General features: G+C 36.8%; 2 protein-coding genes across 6 annotated transcripts; both read right to left on the bottom strand.

Moving 5' to 3' along the window:
- LOC109229829 (AT-rich interactive domain-containing protein 2) lies at positions 469-6,227 on the bottom strand. Of its 5 annotated transcripts, none has more exons than XM_019395383.1 (5): positions 5,869-6,227; positions 5,510-5,569; positions 4,246-5,393; positions 1,542-2,399; positions 469-774 (listed from the first exon to the last, which is right to left on the bottom strand). In XM_019395383.1, the coding sequence occupies exons 3-5, from the start codon at positions 5,347-5,349 to the stop codon at positions 526-528; spliced, it is 2,211 nt and encodes a 736-aa protein (XP_019250928.1). In that variant the 5' UTR covers positions 5,350-5,393; positions 5,510-5,569; positions 5,869-6,227; the 3' UTR covers positions 469-525. The 5 variants fall into 5 exon arrangements, with proteins under 5 accessions (XP_019250928.1, XP_019250924.1, XP_019250935.1 ...); XM_019395379.1 differs by having other exon boundaries at positions 5,542-5,569; XM_019395390.1 differs by having other exon boundaries at positions 1,542-2,396; positions 5,542-5,569.
- On the bottom strand, positions 18,505-23,876 carry LOC109229821 (probable E3 ubiquitin-protein ligase RHB1A). Its single transcript, XM_019395373.1, has 5 exons — positions 23,769-23,876; positions 21,228-21,363; positions 19,366-19,798; positions 19,167-19,276; positions 18,505-19,064 (listed from the first exon to the last, which is right to left on the bottom strand). The coding sequence occupies exons 2-5, from the start codon at positions 21,294-21,296 to the stop codon at positions 19,032-19,034; spliced, it is 645 nt and encodes a 214-aa protein (XP_019250918.1). The 5' UTR covers positions 21,297-21,363; positions 23,769-23,876; the 3' UTR covers positions 18,505-19,031.

Genomic DNA, 25,433 nt, shown 5'->3' with positions numbered 1-25,433 from the left:
ACAACCCTGAAGATTTCATTAAGGAGTAATCATGGGCCTTTGACAAGGATGAAGATGAAATAAGAAAGGTTGGTTTATTTGTAATTTTTTTTTGTGAAATTTTGTAGATGAAGAGAAAATTTTGTAGTCAATATATTTTTTCAACATAGATTATAGTTTAATTGTAGTAATTTTATAGATACCCTTAAAAACAATACAACTTTATACAATACTTAAACTGATTTGTAGTTTATTTGTAGAAATTTTGTAGATAAAGAGAAAATTTTGTAGTCAACATTTTTTTTCAACATAGATTGTAGTGTAATTGTAGTAAATGTAGTACTTTTGTAGATACCCTTCAAAACAATACTGCTTTATACATACGTAAACTGATTTATAGTTTATCTGTAGATTTTTTGTAGAAAATTTGTAGATTAGGAGAAAATTTTATAGTCAACATTTTTTTTCAACATAGATTGCAGTTTAATTGTAGTATAAATGTAGTAATTTGTAGATACCATTAAAACAATATTGCTTTATACATACTTAAACTGATTTGTAGTTTATTTGTAGATTTTTTGTAGAAAATTTGTTGACTGGAGCTAGAGGAATGGAAAATTTGATTCTCTTTTTCTTCTTCATGGGAGACTCCCCGAAATTAGATTTCAATGTATCTTCAGGCGCAACAAATTGCTGGTTAATCTCGGTAATGGATGATGTTGGAGACATGAGTTGACTTACTGGGCGTGGATTAAAAGTTGCAGGCGAGGACGTGAAAAATGAGGAAAGAGAAGCCTGCAGAAAAAGGAGGAAACAAATCTGATGTGAATATGAAAAAATATTTAGTCCCAAACTTTTAGGCGCCTAATTTGGAAGGAATAAGCTATTCAAATATTTATCCCAGATTTGTAGGCGCCTAATTTGGAAGGAATCAGCTCTTAATATTGGATATTTAATGAATGGTATAAATTTTGTAGGAAAAATATAAACATGGCGGGTAATAATGAAATTATGCACATTTTTAGTAATAAGGTTTCATATATGGTATAGATAGGAAAAAATCCCTTCATTTAATCCTTTATATGTGTTCGGAAACAACCTCTCTATCCCTCGGGGCAGGAGTAAGGTCTGCATACACACTACCCTCCTCAGACTCCACTAGTGGGATTTCACCGGGTCGTTGTTGTGCTATTTTGTATCTTCAGTCTATCTCGAATGTAATCAAAACTAACTGATCTTGTCTAATCTTATATGATTATTAGACATTACCCTTAATTCTTTATCAAGCGTCATTAAAGAAAATCTTGAATCCTTATATGCAACTTGTTTAACTTTTACAATGTACTATTTGGCAATATTTCAGATATATATTTACATAATAAGATCATCACTTCAGTCTACTGAGTAGTATTTGCTCTTGCCATCAACTGCACTCATTTAGTCTGTCAAAATTGCCAAGCAAGTTGAAATAACTGCTTGTTAAATTCAAGAAAACAAAACATATTTGTGTGTATCAACTAGAACACTAGCTACAATGTCTGCTACTCCAGATCAGTGCATACCTTATTCTCGACGCATGTTAGTGACCTGGAGCTTGGTACATGAACTGCAATATTACCAAAACTGTCGCCGACAGACCCAAGCTCAATCTCATCATCATCGCTATCGAGTTCTTTTGGAGTAACTCGGTTTTGATAGCTCCGACGTCTGATAAGGAATACATTGAAGTAATAGCTAACCAACATATTCCTAGTCTTGGATGGAAGTAGTTTCTTAGAATTCTTCCATTTGTTATTCGACATAGCACTTGACCTTACCATATCTTTGAATCTCTCTTCCTCTTCAGCTGTCCAAGAAAGTGAAACTTCTTCTCCCATGCGATCAAACCTCCATCGGTTGAACAAAGGACCGAGCTCGAGCTTCAATTTAAACCTCTTCTCTGCGATATGGAACCTGATGCATTCAACAGATTGTGGAAATCGACAACCACATGAACTTCGTCTTCCCTCCCCTATAGGATCCAACTCAACCAAAGATTTTGTTGTTTCCACTTCGGGAGGCCACATTCGCGTGCCTAACCACTTGGAATCACTCTCAGAAATTACCCCCGACCATTCAGGGACTTCAGCTTGGTGGAGAGGACCCACAGAAACTTCAGGGTGTGTTTGCTGATCCCCCGAGTCATCAATTTTTTCGGTTACTGATACCTCAACGCTTGTAAGATCTGGCCTAATATCCTCTTCTTCTTCCTTCTGATGAGTAGCAGCTTTGTTATGCAAGGTTGAACATGAGTTACAACATGGACAAGGAGCATGTTTTGGTGAAACGGGGATCCTTTTGCTGCATCTTAGTTTTTCTGCAGGTTGATTGTTGAGTCTTTCATCTTCATACATGGACGGATGCATCCTCTGCTTCTTCTGCTGATTTACATCATGACAAAAACGGATAACGAATAGCTCTCAATAGATATATACTTGAGAAGTCATAGGAGACACATTGTACAAGTTCAAATTTCTGACTACCAGGAAAAGATGTGTGACAAAATAAATCACAAGGGTTCGGATTCACATAAACATTTAGGTGGTGAATCATGAATGTACCAGCAGTAGCAAAAAATTTTAGGTCAGCCATAGCGGAGATAAAAGGTGCTTCCCAGCTTATCATCCTTTTAATACATTACTTTTTCTTTGGCCAAGAGAGATCCTTATTAGAAGAAAGATTTACTAGCACAACACCGTCAGGAAATTGCCAAATATTCAAACATCAGCTCAGCAAGGAGATGGGATATTTCTATTTTCTAAGAAATGGATTTTGGGCCTAACTCAACCTCAAAAACTAGCTCATTAGATGAGGACTGCCCAAGACTATATAAGGAGACAATAACTCATTCCTTCAATCAAGCAGGACACTTAAACACCTCTCTGCAGTCTGCACACCCAGGACTGAACATCCGGTACGTGGACAATATCACATGGGGGCCTAACATTACAAAAACCAAGAATAGGGATGGATTCGGCTTGATACCATGTTAAGAAAAGGAATAACTATTTAAAACACAGCAAAGAAATGGAAAGAGAGATAACCAGGAGAAGGGAGGGACAAAACAAAATAAAAATTAAAATGGGAGCATGCCGAGTTAAATTCTATTTGCAATCAAATCACCCTAAAAGTACAAAGACCATAGGATATCTCAGTCATTGTGTTCTGCCAGAGTTGCAAGTGCAGACATAGTGCCGTAGGGGAAAGCGGTCAATTCCTTCCCTCTCCCAGAGGGTTAAACTTGAAACAGAAAACAAAAGTCATCAACTCAAGTCGTAATTTGTGCATCTCAAACTTGACCTCTCTTAACCTGGAAATTGTCTAGTAGCATGTACCTTTTGAACATTGAGATAGACTACGTACTACTACTAATGGGACATCAGTAAATTTCCAAAAGAAAAAGGAAAGTGCAGCAACAAAGAAAAGATAGATTGGTAAAGATTAACATAAAGCCAAAAGTTGAAGCCCATCTGAAGGAGCATAAGCTGTAGTTCTAGCCTTTGAAATTCAACTATGAAGGATATTTGTAAGTTCAAATACCCCGAATGAGCCCGAATTGGTAATATCACTTAGCCACATCTGTTTAGCATTACCCGTTGTTGTGCTTGACAACTGACATAAAGCCGCACGGGAAAACAAAAGATGAAAAGAGATCCAAATACTGGCAGTATGGATCGATCTTTTGCCTTGGGGAACTTTGAAAGGAAAATATCAGTTTTGGTTCTTGGAGTTGTGATACGCTAAATTTGTTATGAGAAATGATGAACCACTTTACCATTTTGGCCTAATATGTGCCAAGTGACTTGGTTATAGTAAGGAAATTGGTGTTCAAACTTGAAAGAAGTGAAAAAAAATCCCCCGACAAAGGGTGTTCAAACACGTTATATACCTCTAAAACTTTAAATTTATCCTATATACACAGTGTAATCGCCCCTGATAGTAAGGCTACAACGACTATCTAGTATTTGATAGAACATGTGTAACATAATATTTAATATTATGTAACACCAATTCAAGGCATTGGTCGACCACAAGTAAAATGAGCCATAGATGTGATTCCCATTTTGATTAATTCTGAGAAAAGTAATATAAAGAAATCATATTTAAAGGCCCCTGGCATGTAACAAGCAATCCGCCAATGCTACAAAAAATCATGGAAGATAAAGCAATAGTGAACAAAACATTTGCCGATCAGCCAATTAGATTGAATAAGGATCAGATAAATACCTGAGGGTTAGATTCCTCTGCATTTGTATCAATATGCCTTCTCTTCAGCAGTGCTTCCTTAACCAACAAGACCTGGAACCAGAACTCGTTGCTTGTATGACCTTTCCACTTGGAAGATTCAGGAACTTCTCCAATTTCAGGATCATTCGAATGTTTTGCCGCGTGATTAATCCAATTCAACATTCCTGAGAAACATGAAGATTCTCTTTTTCTCTTGCGAGAATCAAATACATTCTCAATAACACTCTTGGCTGATGCAGCTCTCTGAATCACCTCTCCGTTAGATGTCACTTTATTTTTACCATCGTGGGCAAAGAAATTTTCGTCATCATCATATTCATTATTTGATTTGTCAGGTGCTTTATAAAGGACCTTCTCGACAATCCCCTCGGCAGATACCAAAAAAACATAGTCATCGTCCATCTTAGAAACGGATATTTCATCGCTATTGTAAAGGTTACCGTTCCTGTTTTCAGCACTGTAACTTCTTCGTGTTGTGTGATCATTGGTTTTATTAACACTTTCAGCAGTAAACATTTCAAAATCAACCTGACCATTTTTCGAAGGAAGCAAATTAGTATCTTTCTTTTTCTGACACCTACGGAGCAACAACCTCCTAAACCTTGTCTCCAACTCCTTTGACAACAAATCAAGTCGGCGAATAACCCCACCCTCTCCTTTCTCCAAGTTTCCATCTTTACAAAACTGCCTTAGCCAATGATCAAATTCAGCCAAATACTTAACATAAACCAACTTCACAAATGCAACAGCCCCAACATCCAACCCACAATGCTCTGCAATAAAAGCCCACAAATTCTTGCTCGAAACACGGTCATATCCACCTATTTTCCTCACAATCCAATAAAGTTTAAACAAATCCAGAGGCTGCCCACTACTGGTCATAACTGGAAGAGGCCTTAAACATTTTTTCTCAGTTACCTCACTTAGAAAAACAGAAAGAACTTGATCAAACAAACTCTTTAGCCTATTCTTACTACAGCCATCAATGCCATTTAATTCTACTGTAAGATTAATACCAGAACCACTCTCACCATTTCCTTTATGAACCTGAGACTCATCATTTAAACTTGACCATGCTTCCATTAACTCAAAAAGATTGTACCCTTTCTGGGGTTTTCAAGCACAACCTATGTTAATCAAGAAATGACTAAATCCATAATCCAAAAAACAAAAAAGAGGCTACATGAATGCTGATAAAAAGCTGGAAAAAAAGAAGTTAAAACAGGAAAAATAAAAGTGATACCCAGTACTATACTGGCAGGCAATAGCAGGTACCTGGTGGAATAGTCGAGATGCGCGCAAGCTGGTCGAGACACCGTCATCAAAAACAAAAAATTAATCAAGAAATAAACTTGAGACTCATTTAAATTTAACCAAAGCTTCCATTAATTCAAAAAGATTATAATTTTATGGGGTTTTCAAGGCACAACCTACATTAATCAAGAAATGACTAATTCCATTTACATAACAAGAACCAATACAGAGAGAGAAAAAAATAGATAGGCTAAATAAATGTTGATAAAAGCTGAAAAAGGATCAACAAAAAAAAAGAAAAGTAATGGCAATCTATACTAATTAAGCTGTTCTATTGGAATTATTTACCTTTGCTAGTGCTGTTTTATAAAATTTCTTCAAGCCCCCTACCACCTTTCATTTTGTAATTTTTTTCCCTTTTCTTGAACAGCTATGGAGAAAATACAGGAACCCCAGCTGAGATTGAGTGAAAAACTATTCCTTTTTTTTTTTAGGGGGGGGGGGGGGGGGTTGTTGTGGATAAAAGAATTTATGAAAATTATTATGAACAGAAGCAGCTGGTTTTTTGACAGCTCAAGAAATGTTGTTGACAGGTGTTTTAAGGGTTTTTTGATGTCTGAGATTATGTGAATTTGCAACAAAACATTCTTGGAAAAATCAAATTAGAAAAATGAAAGATTAGGGATTGATATTAATCTAAACCTCAATGAAGTATTGAACCCTAACAATTAATATAATGATAAAAGAATATATAAAGTTTATAATGAGGATGAAAAAAAATATTGCTTGGTCCATCCGCTTGTGTCTTTTATCTCATCTTGAGATTTGATCATCACCGTTGAATTAATCAATTTGGAAAATAGTACTTTATTCGTTTCAAAAGAATAAAAGAGTAAAGTAGGAGATAATAAAATTTATAATGTTCGTCTTAATCATATTAAAGTAAATTTACGTTATTTTAAAGTAGATAAACTTCTATAAATTACACTTCCGGCACACTAATTAAAAGAATAATTTGAGTAAATTATCATTATGTTTTCATTTAATGAGTAATTAATGAAATTAGAGGAATTTTTTATGTCGGAGATTTTGTGAATTTGCACAAACGTTCATGGAAAATTAAAAGTTAGGAAAAAAGGATTAATTTTTTGGGAACATGATATAATACGAAGTCGTAATTATAATATATATTCCCTCCGGTCCATAATAAGTGACCAATTTGAATTTTTATTATGGTCCAAAATAAGTATCCATTTATATAACCAAGAAATAATTCAATTTATTTTTCCAAAATTACCCTCATGTACGTATCGTTAAAAGGTCTTTTACTCCTCACATTAACTATGCTGCAACATTTAATTAAGGGTAGTTTAGTCATACTAACTACTTTTATCTAGAATTTAGTATTTCCTTAATGGATGTATCCAAAGCAAATCGGTCGCTTATTGTGGACCGGAGGGAGTACCTAATTGAACCCTAACATTTAACTAATAGTAGGAAATGTTAGAAAAATATATGAAATTTTATAATGCTTATCACCGTTGGATTAATAAGTTCGGAAATTGTACTCCTCCATCTCAAGAAAAATGAAGGGGTTCATAGTAGGAGTAATGGACTTTTTTACTATCTTTTAATATCAATTTGGACATTAATTTATTAATTGCTTTAATATAATATTTACAAGATCAAAAACTAGATAAGAATACTATAAATCACGACTTTTTATAATTTGACATTTTTAAAATTAGGCTATATGAATGTGTATTTACACCCGAATCTTGTAATAATCTGATCTTCGAAAAGGGAAACTCTTATCCTAGATTTGGAAATTAACTGTGCAATTTGGGTATAATGGATTAGATAAGGTGAGAAATTTATTTTCACGAATTAAATGGGGATTGAGTTTCTATCTAATATTTCGTAATAAATTTTATTCTCATTATCTCCTTTTCCATTCTCCTTTCCTAATTCACTCGTGTAAGAAAAATAGCTTTTGGGAAGAAATGGGGGTCGAGATAACATGTCTAATACAAAATTACAAATTTTAATTTTGCGTATTAAACTTCTGTTTTAAAAGGCAGAATCGGGACTCACCCCAGAGCGGAGCACTCATAAAATGCCCCTGGGCTTATGTGTGGGGCTTAGTTCCGTGAGGTTTACGCCCTGGACACGCCCACGCCCGGCGTACTGGGCTCGCCTAATAGAACTTTGTGCAATTGAGTGTGACTAACCTTGTAAATGCACAAATTTTCTTAATAAATCGTTGACTATTCAAAATTACTTTTTTTCTTAATAAATTGTTAAGTTGAGAGTATTTTATGTCATAATTAAAATAAAATTATTGCATATTATCCACTAAGACTGCTACGATAGTAAATTTTAAATAAATCTTTCATTTAAAAAATAATTATTTATTAACTTTTGTAATTTCTTTATTATATAATAGTCCATAATTGTTTTATAATTATTTTCCTAAATATTTTTTTCATGTTTACGTGATACAATACTTATTAATTTAATAGCTTAGTATTAGCTATTAACTATTTACAAATAATTAGTTATCATGGTATTGTATGGTGAATTATGTGTCACTTTATTAACTTGTTGAAACTTAAAATTAAATGATGCTAGGGAATCATATTTAAGTTGTGAATAATGTTTTTATATAAATTCTCTTTCAAATAGAAAGCATATTAAATAAAATGAGTATTTTATAAAAGAATATCAAATTATAATATAATTTTTCAAGATTCATTACGCCTTAAGAGATACGTATAAAATTTTGTATCGAATACATTACTTTTGATATTTGAGTTGTAACGGCGTTGCAGCTAATCTGCATATTATGATATATGTCATACTTTTCGTATTACTCATGGTTGAATTATAATTTATAAATATTTTAAATAGATTATTTATTATAATTTTGTGATTTTAATGCAACTTTTATAATTATTTTTTATTTTATACTATCTTAAAATTCTTGAAATTAGATAAATTTAAAGATCCGTGGGACTTACGCCCCATGTCTCAGGGCTTACGCCTCGCCTCGTTAGAGGTGAAACACCTCACCCTACGCCCCGCCTTTTAAAACATTGTATTAAACCAGTCTTAAATGTCAAATTAGACGAGATGTCACATGTTGATCCATCATTAGACTTTTGTGTAATTCGATTTATTAAAGTTATAAAAAATGGCTGGTAATGTTTTCCATGATTACAGATATTTAATTGTAGCAACACTGGGTGTAATTCTCCCTTCTTTTTATTAAAATATAGTTTTTCTATTTTTAGTTGTTTCAAAGCAACTATATATATATATTGTGCTCAAGAATTTTACCATACTTCATTTATTTATCCCTTTGTCTATGGGGGTCGGTTAATTTACCGGTTTTTTGGGTATTAAAATTGAGGGTCTGTAATTTGTTTTTTAGCTTGCCGCGTGTTCCTTTGTCTAAATTAGTAGCAAATCGGTGTCATAATATATAAAACAGTTTTGAACCACGTTTTACTTATTTTGTGGGCCCACCAATAACTCTTATGCGCTTAACTGACATAACAATAATTCAAATATGTAAAACGCCCTTTTAAAATGCGTTTTACTTCCAAAAATTTGACCCCCCCCCCCCCCCGGATTGTGCATTGTCTCGTTTAAAGGCGATAAGGGTTTTGCAAAAATTCATTCAGAAACAAGTTTCAACTCCTGATAAATTTTTCTTCTTGTTAAATTCTCAAGCTTTTTTTGATAATGTCTGAAGAGCGAAAAGTAAGGGTTTTATTATATTGGGGGGTGAGGTTGTGGTGGTGAATAACTCAGTGAGCTATAGTTTATCTCCACATAGTCATGTTAAGTTGCCATTTACAATGGAGTACGATAGACATGTATCGTTGTTTGCAATAAAATGAGGTTGAGCAAACGTTCGGTGAATCTTAAAATAACCGGAAGATATCCGTATTCTGTGACTCCGCAAGGGGTTGCTTGTTACGCTGAATTTAACATCGAGGATGATGAAACTCTGAGAGATTTTTTGGGGACTCCGGATGAATACTGGGAACTTATTTTGATAAAAATATTAGAAATGTACGTGAAAGTTGAAGACGTTCGCAATAATGAGGATGCGCAAAGTAGGGATAACCCTCAATCATCAGGTGGTTATTCTGAAGCAGTATTAGCCGAACAGGTTCCGGTTGAAAGAGTTTGGCCGGATCTAAACTTATCTCCACGGGCGAACGAGGAGCGAGGAAACAATTTCTCTTCTACTTTACATAATCCACAAGACGACTGGTAAACTTCAATTTTCTTTTATGTTACGATGTTTATTTTTGTTGTATTGAATTTGTATTAACACTCATATATTCCACAGGGGGTACCGTCCAGATATGAATTTTACAAGTTATGAACCCACGCACAGTTGGAATATGGGTAGTTTTGGTGTGTTGGATCACGGTGGTCCATCCGGGAGTCATCACCAGCAGGATAATGTCCATCATGGAATGTCAACACATTACGACTTGCAAGTAAAGTGATATAGCTATATGTAAAGTATTTATCAATTTGAGTAGCTTATTTTTTGTTGTTTGTGCAGTAAAAACGAGCAACTTGATGGCCCTGACCTCAATTAGTTGCCCGTAGACGACATATTTACTCGAGATTTAGCAGATGCGCAGAGTTAGGAAGATAATAGTGATTATGACAACAATGCCGATGAGTCTCAAGATGACACACCCTTCCCTGACGAGGGTGATGATAAGGAGGAAGAGAATGCCGAACCTGAGCTGACGAGGGAGCATGCTCTATCTCCTGTTATACCAAGAGTGTACGAGTCCCACGTGTCGTTTCATTCAAGGCATATTCCCTACCTTTATCATTTGCCAAGTATGTCGGATGTGGATGCCCTTACAAGGGATCTTGATGAAATTCGGACAGTAATGTGAGATGGGTCTAGACCATCGGTACTGGCAAAGTGCATGCTTTTTCCTGATAAAGCTCGCCTAACCAGACTGCAAAAATATACAGCGTAAGAGAGTGTCATGAGATGATGGCATGGGAGTCAAGTCCGGATCTATACAAGGTTGTTTGCCGTAGATGGTTTACGGGTTGTCATTGGATGCTGCGTGCGACCAAGAAGGAAACAGGGTTGTGGAAAGTGGGTAAATATATTGGCACCCACCATTGTGAATTGGACACATTCAATGGGAATCACTTTAACTTGGATGTTGACTTGATTTCTCTTCAACTGATTCCACACATTGAAGCGTCCATAAGGTACAAGATCAAAGAGTGTATTACATCCGTCCACCGGGAATATGGGTGTACTATTACCAAAACAAAGGCATATCTCGGGCGCAAACGTGCATTTGAAATTGTTTATGGTGACTGGGATAAGTCATTTACATCTCTACCCAGGTACATGGCCGCAAACGTGCATTTGAAATCGTTTATGGTGACTGGGATAAGTCATTTGCATCTCTATCCAGGTACATGGCCGCATTGAAACACTTTAACCCCGGCTGTTGTTGAATGGAAGCTTGAGCGGAGTGCAGGAATACTGGAATATATATTCAGATATGTGTTCAGAGTGCATTGCCGTCCGGTAATTTCCATACACGGTACTCATGTCTATGGAAAGTATGACATTAAGTTGTTGATCGTCCTTGCAGTAAATACCAATGAACAAATATTTCCACTAGCTTTTGCCATCTGTGCCAATGAAAGCCAAGAGACGTTGACGCTATTTTTGAATCACTTGAAGCAGCACGTTGTCAAACAACGTTCGGGTATTTGTCTAATATCTGATCGGCATGGTGGTATATTAAGTTCTGTAGAGCATTTGCCTGAATGGCAGGAACCCTATGCATACCACCTTTACTGTGTGAGGCACCTGAAGGCCAATTTCCAAAAGAAATATCCCAACAAGGACTTGCATGATTTAATGTGGATGGCTGCAACTGATCACCAGGAGTACAAATTCAGAGGCGCATGGAAACGATCCGGCAGTTAGACGAAAGAGCCTATCATTGGTTGATGCGACATGAACTTCACAAGTGGACATTGCATGCGGATGGTGGAAGACGATGGGGAACCCTGACTACAAATGTGCCGGAGTCTTTCAATGGGTTATTGAAGTCTACACGTGGATTGCCCGTCACTGCCATGGTGCGGATGTCATTCAAACTGTTGGCGGAGAGGTTTGTTGAAAGGCATAGAGGTGCGTCAGAGTTGATGGAGAGGGATGTTGAATTTAGGCCAATACCAATGAAATGATTTGAGAAATACAAGAGGCGAGCACATTGGCATTCATTTTTATAGTATTGCAACGAGCGAAATATTTTTGAAGTTCGCACCGCTATCCATCAACACCGGGGGAATAATATACACGCCGTAAATAAAGCCAACAGGTTGTGTTCATGTGGGAAATGGACCATCTACCACATACCATGATCACATGCCATGAAGTGCTTTCAACATACAGGTTTAGGGGCAACCAACTATGTTGATAGGCAGTACTGTGTTGCTGCATACTTAAACACATATAATGCGCAGTTTCAGCAGTGGGTGCTGAGCATTATTGGCCGCCGGAACCATTTAAAATGGTGTGTAACAAAGACTATTTGCGTAAGCTACAAGTGAAAAAGAAAACGCATATACGGAACCAAATGGATATTGGTGATACCGTTTATGCGCGTAAATGTGGCATATGCTTGCAAACAGGACATGACCGTCGTAAATGTCCTTCAGCTGGTTTGGGTGGCGGTAGTAATCTAGCTCCAGGTGGAAGTTCATCTAATGTGCCCAACTCTCAAGGATACACGTAGTGTTTTGTTTTCGTTATATTTTCTGTAATAAGTGTATGTACTTGTTTATGTTGCAAGATGTATCAAATAAATTATGTTTCCATTGTTGTTAAATCATATTGATATTTACCATTTTTCAGTTGAGTAAATTAATGAATTTATCCCTCCCGTTCATGTAATCAAAAATAGTATTGAATTAAAAAACGGATAATTTTTACGTTCACGTTCGAGTTTCACTCTAAAATTATTAGAAAACTACACCGTCAGAGGAGGAAAATGTTTGATAAATAAGTGAATATATATAGCGCGGTTAAATACTACGTTATGTGTGTTGTCTTGTCGATCTGAAAAGCTGCCCGACTGCGAAAAAAGCTATTTTGTATCAGAAAGAATCTTTAACACGCGAAGCATAGCGTGGTTAAATACTACGTTATGTGTGAGCATATATAGCGCGGTTATATACTACGTTATGTGTGTTGTCTTGTCGATCCGGAAAGTTGCCCGCCTGCGAAAAAATTATTTTTTATCCGAAAGAATCTTTAACACGCGAAGCATAGCGCGGTTAAATACTACGTTATGTGTTAGCATAGCGCGGTTAAATACTACGTTATGTGTGTTGCCTTGCCTATAAATAACGGGCGCATTCTAGTTATTTTCTGTGCTTAACCATAACAAATAGCAAAACTTTCCATAAAAGCAGGGTATTTTTTTTTCGCTTTAACAAATGTCTGAACCCATGTATGTACCAATGTGCGAATGTGGCAAACGTTGTATGTTGGCGGACAGTTGGGATGATGGTGAAGTTGGGCGCAGATACTGGATGTGTGTGAATAAGTTTGGAGGCAACAACGGAAGTTTTTGTAATTTTGAGGTATGGTTTGATGAACCCTGTAAGAAGCAATGCTACAAAGAGTCTTTGCAGTATGTGCATGATTTGACCAAAAAATAGTGGGAATATGAACGAGAATATAAACGAGAAATTGCGGAGTTGAATGAGAAACTAACAGAGGTGGAAGAAGAAAAAAATAAGCTGGAAAAGAAATTTAAGTGGTTGGAGCAGAGAATAATAGGCGGTGGTGACTAAACAATGACATGTATGTGTTGAGTGTAGTACTTTATCTTTATGTTTCCCGTGTCATGTGTTTTCATTAGCAGTACTGAATTTAAATTATGTTAAGTTCCTATATTTGTGTTTTTGTTGTAGTATTAAAATAAAGAAGAAACGGAAAAATAAAAACATAATGCGCATATTATGTAAACATAAAAAATTGTTGTTATTATTTACATAACATACAGAAAAAAAAAAATCAATGTGTCCCACAGCCTGTGTGCTTCAATGCAGCCGCTGGCCTGAGGCGCATCCCATCCCGCCCGGATACACTATCAGGATCATCCCCATCATGTCGCCTCTTTATCGCAGGATGTGCTACAACATGATCGTCAGTAGTGCTGGCAGGATAGGTAGAAGGGGCCGTTGGTCCATTAGCAACCTACAAAAGAATAAGCCAGCTCAGTATATGAAAATATATAATAGTAATGTACATGTTAAGTCAAAAAAATTTCAAATAGTCTTACCATGGTCTCGTCGGGTTCCTGAATATAAGCATCTGTCGCATCCTGCTCAGCATCGCACAAAGTGGCCTCAGTGACGGGCTGGGATGAAGCCTTAATAAGAAAATTATAAAGTTATTCATGGCGAATCAGTGAGATAAAAACAAATTTAAATTTAATAGTAATACAAACATACCTGTGCCTCTGAAAGATCCAACAACACCCGTCGACGATGAGCCATAACTCAGCCGGCGCCCACCATCCACATCTCGGGTCGTCCAATCCTCAGCAGCGATCGATGGGCCTGAAAAGAACTGCTCCCAATCATCTCCGGCAATGCTCGTGCCCGTGATCAACAATGGATCTAACGGGGTCACCTGCGAAGTAGCTGGAAGAGTGAATGGCAGCTGAAGGCTGAATGACGGCAGATCAGCTCCAACATCCTCGTCTGGCTGATGGAGGTCACCCGGCAGATCAGCTCCAACATCCTCAACAGGTGTATCAGCGCCCCCTTGCTGAGGACCACCTCCTCGTCGGCCCCCACGACCCCGTGGGACAGCCCTATCTCGTGGGGTACCCCTACCTCGTGGGATAACCCTGCCTCGTGCTCCCCTCGCTCGTGGGAGGGGCCTACCTCGATAGTAGTGCTCCGGTGCCACATAAGCAGGGACGTGCACTAAGCACTCGTCTTCTCGGGCTCTATGCAGTGTTCGGGCAGCCAGCTCTGTAACCTGTCGGCCATACTCGTGCAAAATGGCCGCTCCCTCACCGGCATACTGTTGCATCTGCAGTCCCAACTGGTGGAATAAATGTAGGCCAATAGCCTGCACAACATGTAAAATATGAATTACGTAACGCTAGGTCACAATTATAAGTAAGAATACTTAATAACATACCAGTGCATCGTGTCTCCCGTCGTATGGAACGTACCGACCACCAGCTCGATGAATAGGATTCCCGACGAAAAGTCGGGTAATGCCACGGCACCAGCCCATATAACATGCTCAGTATTCGACCGACTTAGTGAAGGGAGGGGGGCGGAATCAGGGCAGATCGCCGGTCCCAAGTATCGATCTGCTCCTCTAGCCATATCAAATATGCGTCGTCCACCCTGGAACGATCATCCCGATGGTAGTGCGTGGTCTGCCAGGTGGACGGTGTCGGTACGAGCTGCGGACGACCAAACTGGCGAAGTACCCGCTTGATGGCATGATGCTCCACAATATCACGGCAGATCAATGGGAAGAAGAGCCCCACATAAGTCGGCCGACCGAGCAATAATCGGGCAAGCCAGCTATCAACGCGTCGCTGTATGGCGTCCAAATGAACTATTAAGTAACAACAAAAAACGTGAGTATACGCAAAATATGTGAAGCTATGACAAGTAAATTTAGATATACATTTACCTGTGTGCCCACCAGCAAATCTAAGATATCCCTGCATAAGGAGAGATTATGCCGAGCCTCGTACTCACCCGTATATCCCCACCGGAGAACCCACCTCCTAGCTAGAGGAAGAAACGAAGGTGGTACATCCGGAGCTAATGGTGGTAGAGGTGGCTGCAACTGTAGGAACCAATCCCAGGCCCAAACCTAACATAAAATGTTGACGCAAAATTTAAGATATATTTTTACTAGGTATGTTAAAACGAATAGAGTATTCGAATATGTTGTCACCTGTAGTAGCGGCAAAATCCAGCAACGTCACGCTGGGTGCCCATGCTCTCCCGGCACATCTGCCTGTACAAGTAGGCGAGAACAACAACACCCCAGCTGTGCTAGGGTAAATCATCTAGCTGCTCAAGATGATGAAGAAATCTCAAGCTAAGTAGGTTCCCCGAAGTGTTCGGGAACAAGACCTCCAAACACAAGGAGTAGCAGCAACCTCGTATAACGGTGAACATGATAATTTGGTGTATCTCCATCGATGTCAAGATGCAATGCCTCCAAATACTCTCGAATAGTCGACAACGGAAAGCGACTGGTCTCAGCAGTACATTCTCATCCTGTAGCCGGAAACCAGTGAGCCGATGCAGCATGTCCAGGTACTGCATGTCATCACTCTCATGCCATGCGACAGAGCAATGGGGTGTCCATCAACGGGCAGACCATATAAAACCTCCACGTCCTGCAGTGTGATGGTGGCCTCGCCAATGGGCAGGTGGAATGTGTGCGTGTCCGGTCGCCACCACTCTATCAGGGCTGTGACCAAAGACCAATCGAGTTGCAGCCGCCCGATCTCCAAAATCCTGTAGAAACCCGTCTCTCGCAAGTGTGTGAGTACACGTGGATGGAGAACTCTGCCGTGCAGAAAGTCCCACACATCGTCCACTCTCCTTACGTGGAGAGTCTGGGTCAGTAACTCTCCTGCCCATATGTGGGCGGACTTATGATCGCCCTGTAATAACAGTAGCTCATCGCTGGAAGGTCCGTGATGAATAGGCGGCACCTCCATGTCGTCTACTGTAAATTAAACAACATTAATTACATGTTAGTTTTATAATTTTATATGTTTGTTTGTAAATTAAATAATTAATTTTTACAATTATACAATATTTAATTATTAAATATTCACATATGGGTTCCAGGCTCGATATTTGCGGCCCAGTAGCACCAAGATATCCTAAATTCTTCTATGTGTTAGTTTTATTATTTTACATGTTAGTTTTATAATTTTATATGTTTGTTTGTAAATTAAATAATTAATTTTTATAATTATGTAATATTTAATTATTAAATATTCACTTATGGGTTCCAGGCTCGATATTTGCGGCCCAGTAGCACCAATTTATCCTGAATTCTTCTATGTGTTAGTTTTATTATTTTACATGTTAGTTTTATAATTTTATATGTTTGTTTGTAAATTATTAAATATTCATATATGGGTTCCAGACTCGATATTTGCTGCCCAGTAGCACCAAATATATGTTGACTATAATTGGACAGAGATTGTGTTTGATCTATCATTTATTTTGACGTATTTTTGCGTATAAGAGATACTTAAACTACAGGGAAACTACGCTAAAAGGCACTACATTTTATTATGCCAAAAGGCACTAAATTTTACTACGCTAAAAGGCATTACATTTTACTACCCTAAAATGGTACTATATAACTAGTCTTTAAGCAAATAAATAATATAAACCAGATAAAAAATAACAAATACATCTTAATCACAAAACATTCACAAAAATACATATAAAACGGTAAAAGTAATTTATTAACATTTTTATTAACAAATAATAATATTTTTTCAATTTTCACATATTTTTTTAGAACATTAATATCTTAGTCCGGATAAAAATAACATACCAGTTTAGTCGCAAAAAAAAAAAATACAAAACAACATAGAACACATTCAAAATAACTAATATGCATTATTTATACGAGTTTCGGCATAAACTAAATCGGAGTACCTCGATTTATGTTTTTCGAAAAGTTGAAGAATTGAAAATTTAACTCCGAAACAAGCAACCCACAACAATAGAAGGCTTGGCTAGGATGTGGGACCAATAATCTTTAGTTTTTGTGGAACGGGTGGGGTCCACTCGAGTTTTTTATCGAGTGAAGGAGGGGGGGGGGGGGGGACCGCTGAAGCTTTTTTAAAAATGAGGGGGGGGGGGGAGTTTCTGTCGAGAACGTGGGGGAAAGGAAAGGGGACGGTATTTGAAAAGGCAAAGCGCGGATCATTAACGTATTTTATGTAAAACGTTCTTTTGAACCACGTTTTAAGTAAACGTCCATTCAGCTTCAGGTAAAATGTGGTTACAAAAGGCGTTGTCATAAACGCAGTACTGAAACGCGCTTTACCTTAACGTCCCAAACGGACGTTAATGTAAGACGTGGTTCAAAACTGCATTTTGTATATTTTGGTCACTAAATTTTTTTCCCACCTATTTATGTATTTTGAGTCCAAAAAGACAACATTTAGGTTCCGGGTTCTTTCGAACAGTACAGAGGTATATTGACCTTTTTCTATTTATTTATCTCATTTATTTCAAAATCATTGTTATTGGAAATAAATCATTCAATGCTATATACCACAAAGTTATGGTTTGTCAGTGTCAGACTGTCAATTGAGAATTCTTTCTTCTTGATTCAGTTCGATGGTATTATAGACTTGTTTTATTTGTGGCCTCAAGTTGTTATATTGCCCACCATTTCCCCAATATATACCTGTCAAATTATTGATGCGTTAAAGATATAAGCCAATCCCGAGTTAGTAGAAATGAGGAGCACTCCAATTGTGTCAAAAAGAAATATGCAAAGATAATAACACAAATTTACAATTTTTAAGTCTCTTTATCAGAAAAAATCTAGATCCAATATCTGCATCTCATGGTAAATTATCATATCTTCGATATTAACATAAATTTACTATAATTAAGTCATATAATTAAGATAAAAATCAATTTAATGATAAGAGCGTATGATTTTTGCAGCCCATAAGACTTTACAAGTAGAGCAAAAAAAACATGGCAAACCAGATCTAAGTATTTAAGTGAAAAAAGGTAAAGGAACAAACTAATCGAATCTCGACAGAGAACTCTAGATTATTAATAAAAGAAGAAATGAACAGGACAAAACTAACACCCTGAGATGCTTTATATATACCACAAGGCTACGGATGGGAAACTTTATACGTAAAAAAACTGTGAAATTGCACTAAGTTTCAATGTTTAAGTATGGTTTTGTACACAAAAATGGAGGAGTTGCTATACTGCATATTTACAAACAAAGAAAATAGAGCTACCAATTCATAATCAAATAACCAAAAAAAGAAAAAGAAAAAAAGAAGACTTGTGTATGGGTGGTAGATACAGAGATGCACAAAAATCTGCAAATTTGGAAATGCAATACAACTTGCAAATGATGAATAACCTATATATCGTGGATAAAAAGGGATATTCACAATGGAAAACGAACCTATGATGCGTAATGAAACCAAATGTTCCTTTTTCCTTTCTTTTTTAAAAACTTTTTCAACCATTATCCTAATTATTTCCCACAACCAAGCTGAATGATTTGAAGCAAACACAAGGAAACATGTGAAGAAACTACTGCTAAAGCTGTTAACTGCCATGGGCACAAAAGTATCGAACAACACTTCTTGGCATACAACAAAAGTCACTTCCGCGACCAACTGCCAATAGCAGAATTCTCGTTGTTATCCATCAATTGCAGGATTAAAAACCGTTTCCTACAACCAATGAAAAGAGGACAATAAGTATGATGCATCATAGCAGTAACTCATGTTACCAGTCAACACAATCTAGTGAGGCTCCTATAATTTAACACAAACCTGATCACAAACGGGGCAGGTGTCACTTCTCTCCATCCATTCAAGAATGCATGAAAGATGAAAATGATGCTCACATTTTGTGCTCAGTTTTGGATTCTCAGCATCATATTCTGCAATGAGGAGGGCAGTCATTCTTCAGTTTCTAGTTGAAGCTAGAAGCAGGGAGTTGGGAGCAACAATGCTAAAAGCTATTTCTCACCTTCAAGACAGATGGGACACTCTTCTTGCGGGGGTAAGAATACAAGGATATTGGATTTTTTGAGTTCATCGGACTCCTCGAGTTCATCTTCCACTTCCTTTAAAGCAGCAAGCTGGACGTCTGCTTGCACGATGCCTTCAGACTCCTTATTATCCTTCTCTGCAGCTTCGACAGCATCTGCTGTGTTCAGCGCAACACCAGTTTCAGTGCTTGTTTCCTGAACTGCTGCCTCGTTCTTGATACCATCTTGATTACCTGGCGGCGTCCTGGGCCTACCCACATATGTTTCATAAGGCATTGGCATTGGAGGTGGTCTATAAGTGTCAGGACTTGAGGTGTCCAGATTTGTATCAACCAAAAGCGCAGTGGAGAGTGCTGCAGCAGTGACATGATGAGATGACAAGGGTTCGCGCTCTTCCGGCACTGTGGGATACTGCATAAATCTTCAAGTCAAAAAGTCTTTTTGTGGCACAGCACAAATTCAGAAGGATGGTGAAAACGTTAATCCCATATAAATGGAAAGGTTTTTGTTCCACTAACAGAGAGCACTCAGCACATAATAGTGAATTTCGGTTACTAATGCTAAAAAGTATAATTCATCATCTTATATTCCAACTCTTTTTCTTTTACCTTATCCCTGCTGATGCACTATTAAATACCAGCTTCTCTATCAAGGACCTTTGTACTTCCCTATATCCAAGAAAATGAAGCATTTACATGCATTTGGGACCATATAGTGGACTTTATTCAAAACAAATCATAATAACCTCTTGCAAAATCTACAAAAATAAAAGGAGATAAAGGGACTGTAGGTTTTGTCAATGAAATGAACCGATTACCTAACATACAGGGAATAGAACTGCAATAGAAATCAAAGGTGCTTTCTGAAAAGAGCTTATAGAGAGCATGGAAATGGCTGGGGAGGATGGGGAAAAAGGAAAGATAAGAACCCTATATTAAAGAACAAACAGCCCAACGAATTATATCCAGGTTGTTATATGATGCCACAATATGCAACATACACAGGAACGAATTAAGGAACCATGTTTATCAACCTATGAAGCATGAACAACACATTGTTGAGTAATGCTTCTGGAAAGTGGACACTCACCAGACTGAAAATTGACAATAACAGTTGGTGCCCGAATTCTTTTTACTTTCAGACTTCTCCCTAAAATAGCACACCAAATTTACTAGTTATTCCTTATTAAAATTATTAGAACATACTATAATTCAGAAAAGTGGAGTTGGCATGGTTTTATGTAAAAATAACGAGAGAAAGGTGCCAGCTTTGGTTCATCTTCATATCCTCTTCGCACCTTTGGTCCCTCAATATTCGACATCACACATTTAACTTTCGATTCATAAACTTTACAGACTTGGTCTAATACAGCAAGAATAGCTAATTCCAGAACTCCATTTATCAGTAACATTATCATGCTTGCCTTGCATAAAGGGGCATACTCATTCTTTAAGCTTTCTTTTAAATAAAATAATTTTGTTAAAAGAATATGTATGTAACGAAATTTCTGCTTCCAACCAAAAAATGAGCCTTAGAGACAACCAAACCTCTGGCAAATATCATGCACCAGCAACAGAGCCGTGGGTCAATATAATTGCTAAAGTTAGCTATTCCAGTTTAAGATTGGAGTTAATCCACAAACACTAGTGAATTGTAGGTTAAATTAAATATGAAAATCCGGTAGCAGAAAGACTAAAGATGGAAACAAAGGGGCCAGAACTCAAATTCTGCTCTAACAATAAATTTCAATCTTCAAAGAGACTTTGAACCAGAAAGCTGTAATTAGACTACTCAGAAATTACAAGGTAAATGGCATTTGGAATGAGGATATCACACTTACACGACAGAATGAAGGTGAACCGTTCAATTCCACTCCTTTCGAAACACAACAACAGCAGCAATTACCCATTTCTGATAATTTATCTAGGTCAACCGCCTGAAGTGGTTAACCCCTTGCTCATTTTCTCTCTACACCACTACAAGATAATAATATCATTATCAGGTATGCAGCAGATTTCAAAAACAAAAGGGATACATCATACACTAAAGTGCAAGTTAGCAAAATGATATGGAGAAGCACTGGTATGACCGGAAGAAGCAACTAATTCTGATTGTAAGACACAAATTACTCACTAGAAAGGACCAGTACGTTCTATCTTATGGCAGGACTACTTTGAAAATTCGTGAAGCAAGGAGTAAATCATGACAAAGAAATATTATCTCCAAGCACAACCACCAAAATAGCATCACGAAAGTTGACCTCAATATTTCAGCTCAACTGACAAGATTACAATGTTTATAGAGATGTAAAATCAAGTCGCGTTTTGTAGAGCCTAGCAAAATGAAAGTGAACCTTTCGCTTGCTCCATATTTTCATCTCAGGTGATTGGATTAGACGGGAGATGACAATGTTGAGTTGTAGAATTAATTAACTATGTATAAATAGTGACCTCTGTAATTCACAAACAAGGATGAAACTGATTTCAGTATGCCCCTGAAAAAAATTCTAAATTTCACCCTAGGCAGAATCAACAGTCTAAAATGTCACCACTATAAACATTCAGACAACAGAGTAAAAACGGCTAACAGGTTAGGGGGTTGACTTCAGGAGAGCTACAAATTACAATAGATTGCGCCAAGTTAGTCATGTCGTCTCTCTTTTATGAACATACAACAGCTTTGCCTAAATCCCAGCCTAGTCGGTATTATGAATCCTTCATCTCCATTCCAAACCCTTGTCATTTAAATATTGCTAAGTACCTTGTGTTTTAAGGCAAATAAGGTTCTCTAAAACTAGATGGTCTAAATCACACTCTTATCTCTGCCCAGATCTAATACAAGTGCAACAATAAATAAATCTTAATCCCAACTAGTTGGTATCACCCATATAAATATATTGCTCCATTGTGTCAGATTCTTAGCTAAGTCCGCATTGATTCAGGGAGGATGTAGATTTTTTTTTGACAATATTACTTCATACTCCCTTAGTCCGTCCCAATTTATGTGAAGGTGTTCAAATTTCGAGAGTCAAACGAAATATCTTTTGACCGTAATTTTTTCAGATGCCTTTTAAATATTTTAAATTATTAATTATTGTGACTTATAAGGTCATTCCTTCTTTACTTGTTCGCTATGGCTTATACTTTACGTAGTTTCCAAATATGTAAATTTTATTTCAAAAAATTAAAAGATTTTATGTCCAAATGCATGGTCAAAATTACAAGGTCTGAACGAAAAGCAAAAAGTGTAAACTGGAACAGAGGGAGCATAATTTTAGGTTCATCCCATCCCCTTCAACCATCTTCAATCAACTATCTTTTGTTATAAACCAAGTTCAATAGTGTATTTATTTCTGTAAGCTGATTCCACAAAAGTGCACTGATACTAAAAGCAACTCCTTAAACGATTCAAGGTCAAAGAAAGATTCCAAGATAAGTTACAGGCTTACAGATGTCATAGCTAGGTCTCTAACCATCCGAAACCAAGTAACTGGAAATTTTCCGTACATATCTGAAATTACATTGATCAGCTGCAGGTTTACATAAGAAACCACAATATAGAACACATTAACTTTTTAACCAATATTCATCCAATTCTCCTACTAATCTATTGAGGTGCATTTGATCCAAGACGACACTAGGATTTTCCGAGCATGTACAATTCTACAAGAGAATTGAGAGAAATCAGTATCTTAATATCTGCTGCCTCAAATTTCAAACAGCTTCTCAAATTCCTGTTGAAGCTTCTCACAAAAATACAACAACAACAACAACTACGCCTCATTCTCTAGCTAGCTAGGGTCAGCTTATGAAACCTCAAGGTGGGAATCTATGAGTGAAGGACTACAGAAAACTCAAATTTTTGAATCTACAGTCTCAATCATAAATCAGTAAATTAGCAAACAATCTTACAGCCAAAAAACTAACCCAACAAGTCCTAATCCCAGTCAATTACACCTTAGCTCTAAAATGAATACTCCAAACATCACATTAAACAATTAATCACACCATAATCTAACTTTCCTAATTGAATTTCCACAAAACTGATTCAAACTAAAACAAAACGAACAAAATCAAACACTATAAATTAACAAGTAATCCTAAAAGCAAAATTTAGGGGAAATAATACAGTTTCTACAATTCCATATCCATGATAAGCTACAAAAATTAACTATAGAGAGCAGAAAAAAAAAGTCAAAAACCACCGATTTCGAGCTGAAAAAACAAAGTCTACCATATAAACACTTCAGAAGCTTACTGTAATCAATCCTTATGAATCAAACAAACTCAATAAGCAAAAAAAACTACAGAAAATTTTGTACAAAGATACAGAAGAAGATTGAAACCTATAGAGATAGGAAAGTGTACGTATAGGTTATTACCTGTGTTGTGTGATTGAATTGGTGATGAGTCAGAAAGAGCAGAAAAACGGTGAAAAAGTTTGTGGGTGGGGGTGGGTATATGAGGGGGGTGGGTGGGGGAAGGAAGAGGCAAAGGCGTTTGGGCACTTGTGCTTCTTTTGTGCGAGAGTGTGTCAGATGACTTCCTTTGCGAAATACCACGTCTTCGTTTTTTGGAATTATATTAAAACGACTTCTTTCACTATATATATTGGTATTAACCAAACGTCTCGAGTTCGAATCCCTGAATAAAGAGCGACCTTTATTATGAAAATATCTCGATACGAATTCGAATTTAATTTGGCCTCAATATGAATATCGAATATTGGATGGGAAACCAAAAAAATATTATATTTTATTAGGAATATGCATTTTTTCTCACCCCTATTCTGTATCTACTTTGATGCTCCATTAATATTAATTTGCGCCAAAAATCTCACTTTAAAGAATAAAACAGTTTCTGGATTACGGATTCAGCCAAATCCTTTAGCTTTATTTGAATTATATATTTGACTTTAAAATGTATACATATAAATTATTAATTTATAAATTATTAACTTAAAACGGTTATAATTTTGAATCCATAAACTTTAAATTCTAGCTCCCGCGTCTGACAGCTAATTGTAATATTAATTTTATTACTATGTACTATATTATTGAAGGAGTCGTACTTATTCATTATTAAAATTAAAATATGGGAATGGGAAAAGGCTTTGATTTATTCTTTCTTTCGGAATTGTACGGGGCAACGACTAACGCGTGAGCGTACGAAACTCCTTGGACCAATAGAGATTAATCGAATAATTTAAAATGGTAAATGTAAAACTCATTATCTTTTCCAATATGTTTGCTTTAGATTTAATGTTTGTAATGTTTAGAAACTTAGCTCAAAGTAATAATATAAAACAAGAAAATAGACAAGAATGTAGGGAGCAAGAGAGAACAAATTCTTATTTCTTCCATGTATTCAAGTATATACAATGTGATGCCCAAACTCTCTATTTATAGGATGATATAGGTAATACAAAAGGGATGCCATGAACATGGTATTAACTATTGAGAACATGGGGGAAGATCATGGAGGTGTGGGAGTTACATCCATAATGGTAAGAAGTAGTGGGAGGATAATGGAGAAGAGTAGTGGGTGTTACTCCCTTAGGAGTTATGGACATCCACCATAATCAAGTATTTCATAACACCCCCTTGGATGTCCAAAGAAAATGTGCCTCGTTAAAACCTTACTAGAAAAAAACCCTGTGGAAAAAAATCCTAGCGAAGGAAAAAGAGTACACATATCTTGTAATATGCATTATTTGCTGCCTCATTAAAAACCTTGCCAGGAAAACCCAATGGGATAAAACCTTAGCTAAGGGAAAAAGAGTACAACATGTATTTGCCTCCCCCTAATGAAAATATCACTTTATTTCTCGGATACGACGAATTCCAAGCTTGTATAACAACTTTTCTAATATTGAGATCGGCAATGCCTTTGTGAATTATTCTGCCAAAGTATCACTTGAGCGAATTTCTTGAACATCTATTTCATCATTCTATTGAAGATCGTTTCTGTAAAGAAACTTTGGCTAAATATGCTTTATTTTGTCTTCTTCACTATATCGTTCTTTCAATTGAGCTATGCAAGCAGCA

The sequence above is a fragment of the Nicotiana attenuata genome, chromosome 1, assembly GCF_001879085.1.
Source record: "Nicotiana attenuata strain UT chromosome 1, NIATTr2, whole genome shotgun sequence".
NCBI lineage: Eukaryota > Viridiplantae > Streptophyta > Magnoliopsida > Solanales > Solanaceae > Nicotiana > Nicotiana attenuata.
The sequence above is the reverse complement of the archived record's forward strand: the minus strand, read 5'-3'. Positions and strand labels throughout refer to the sequence as shown.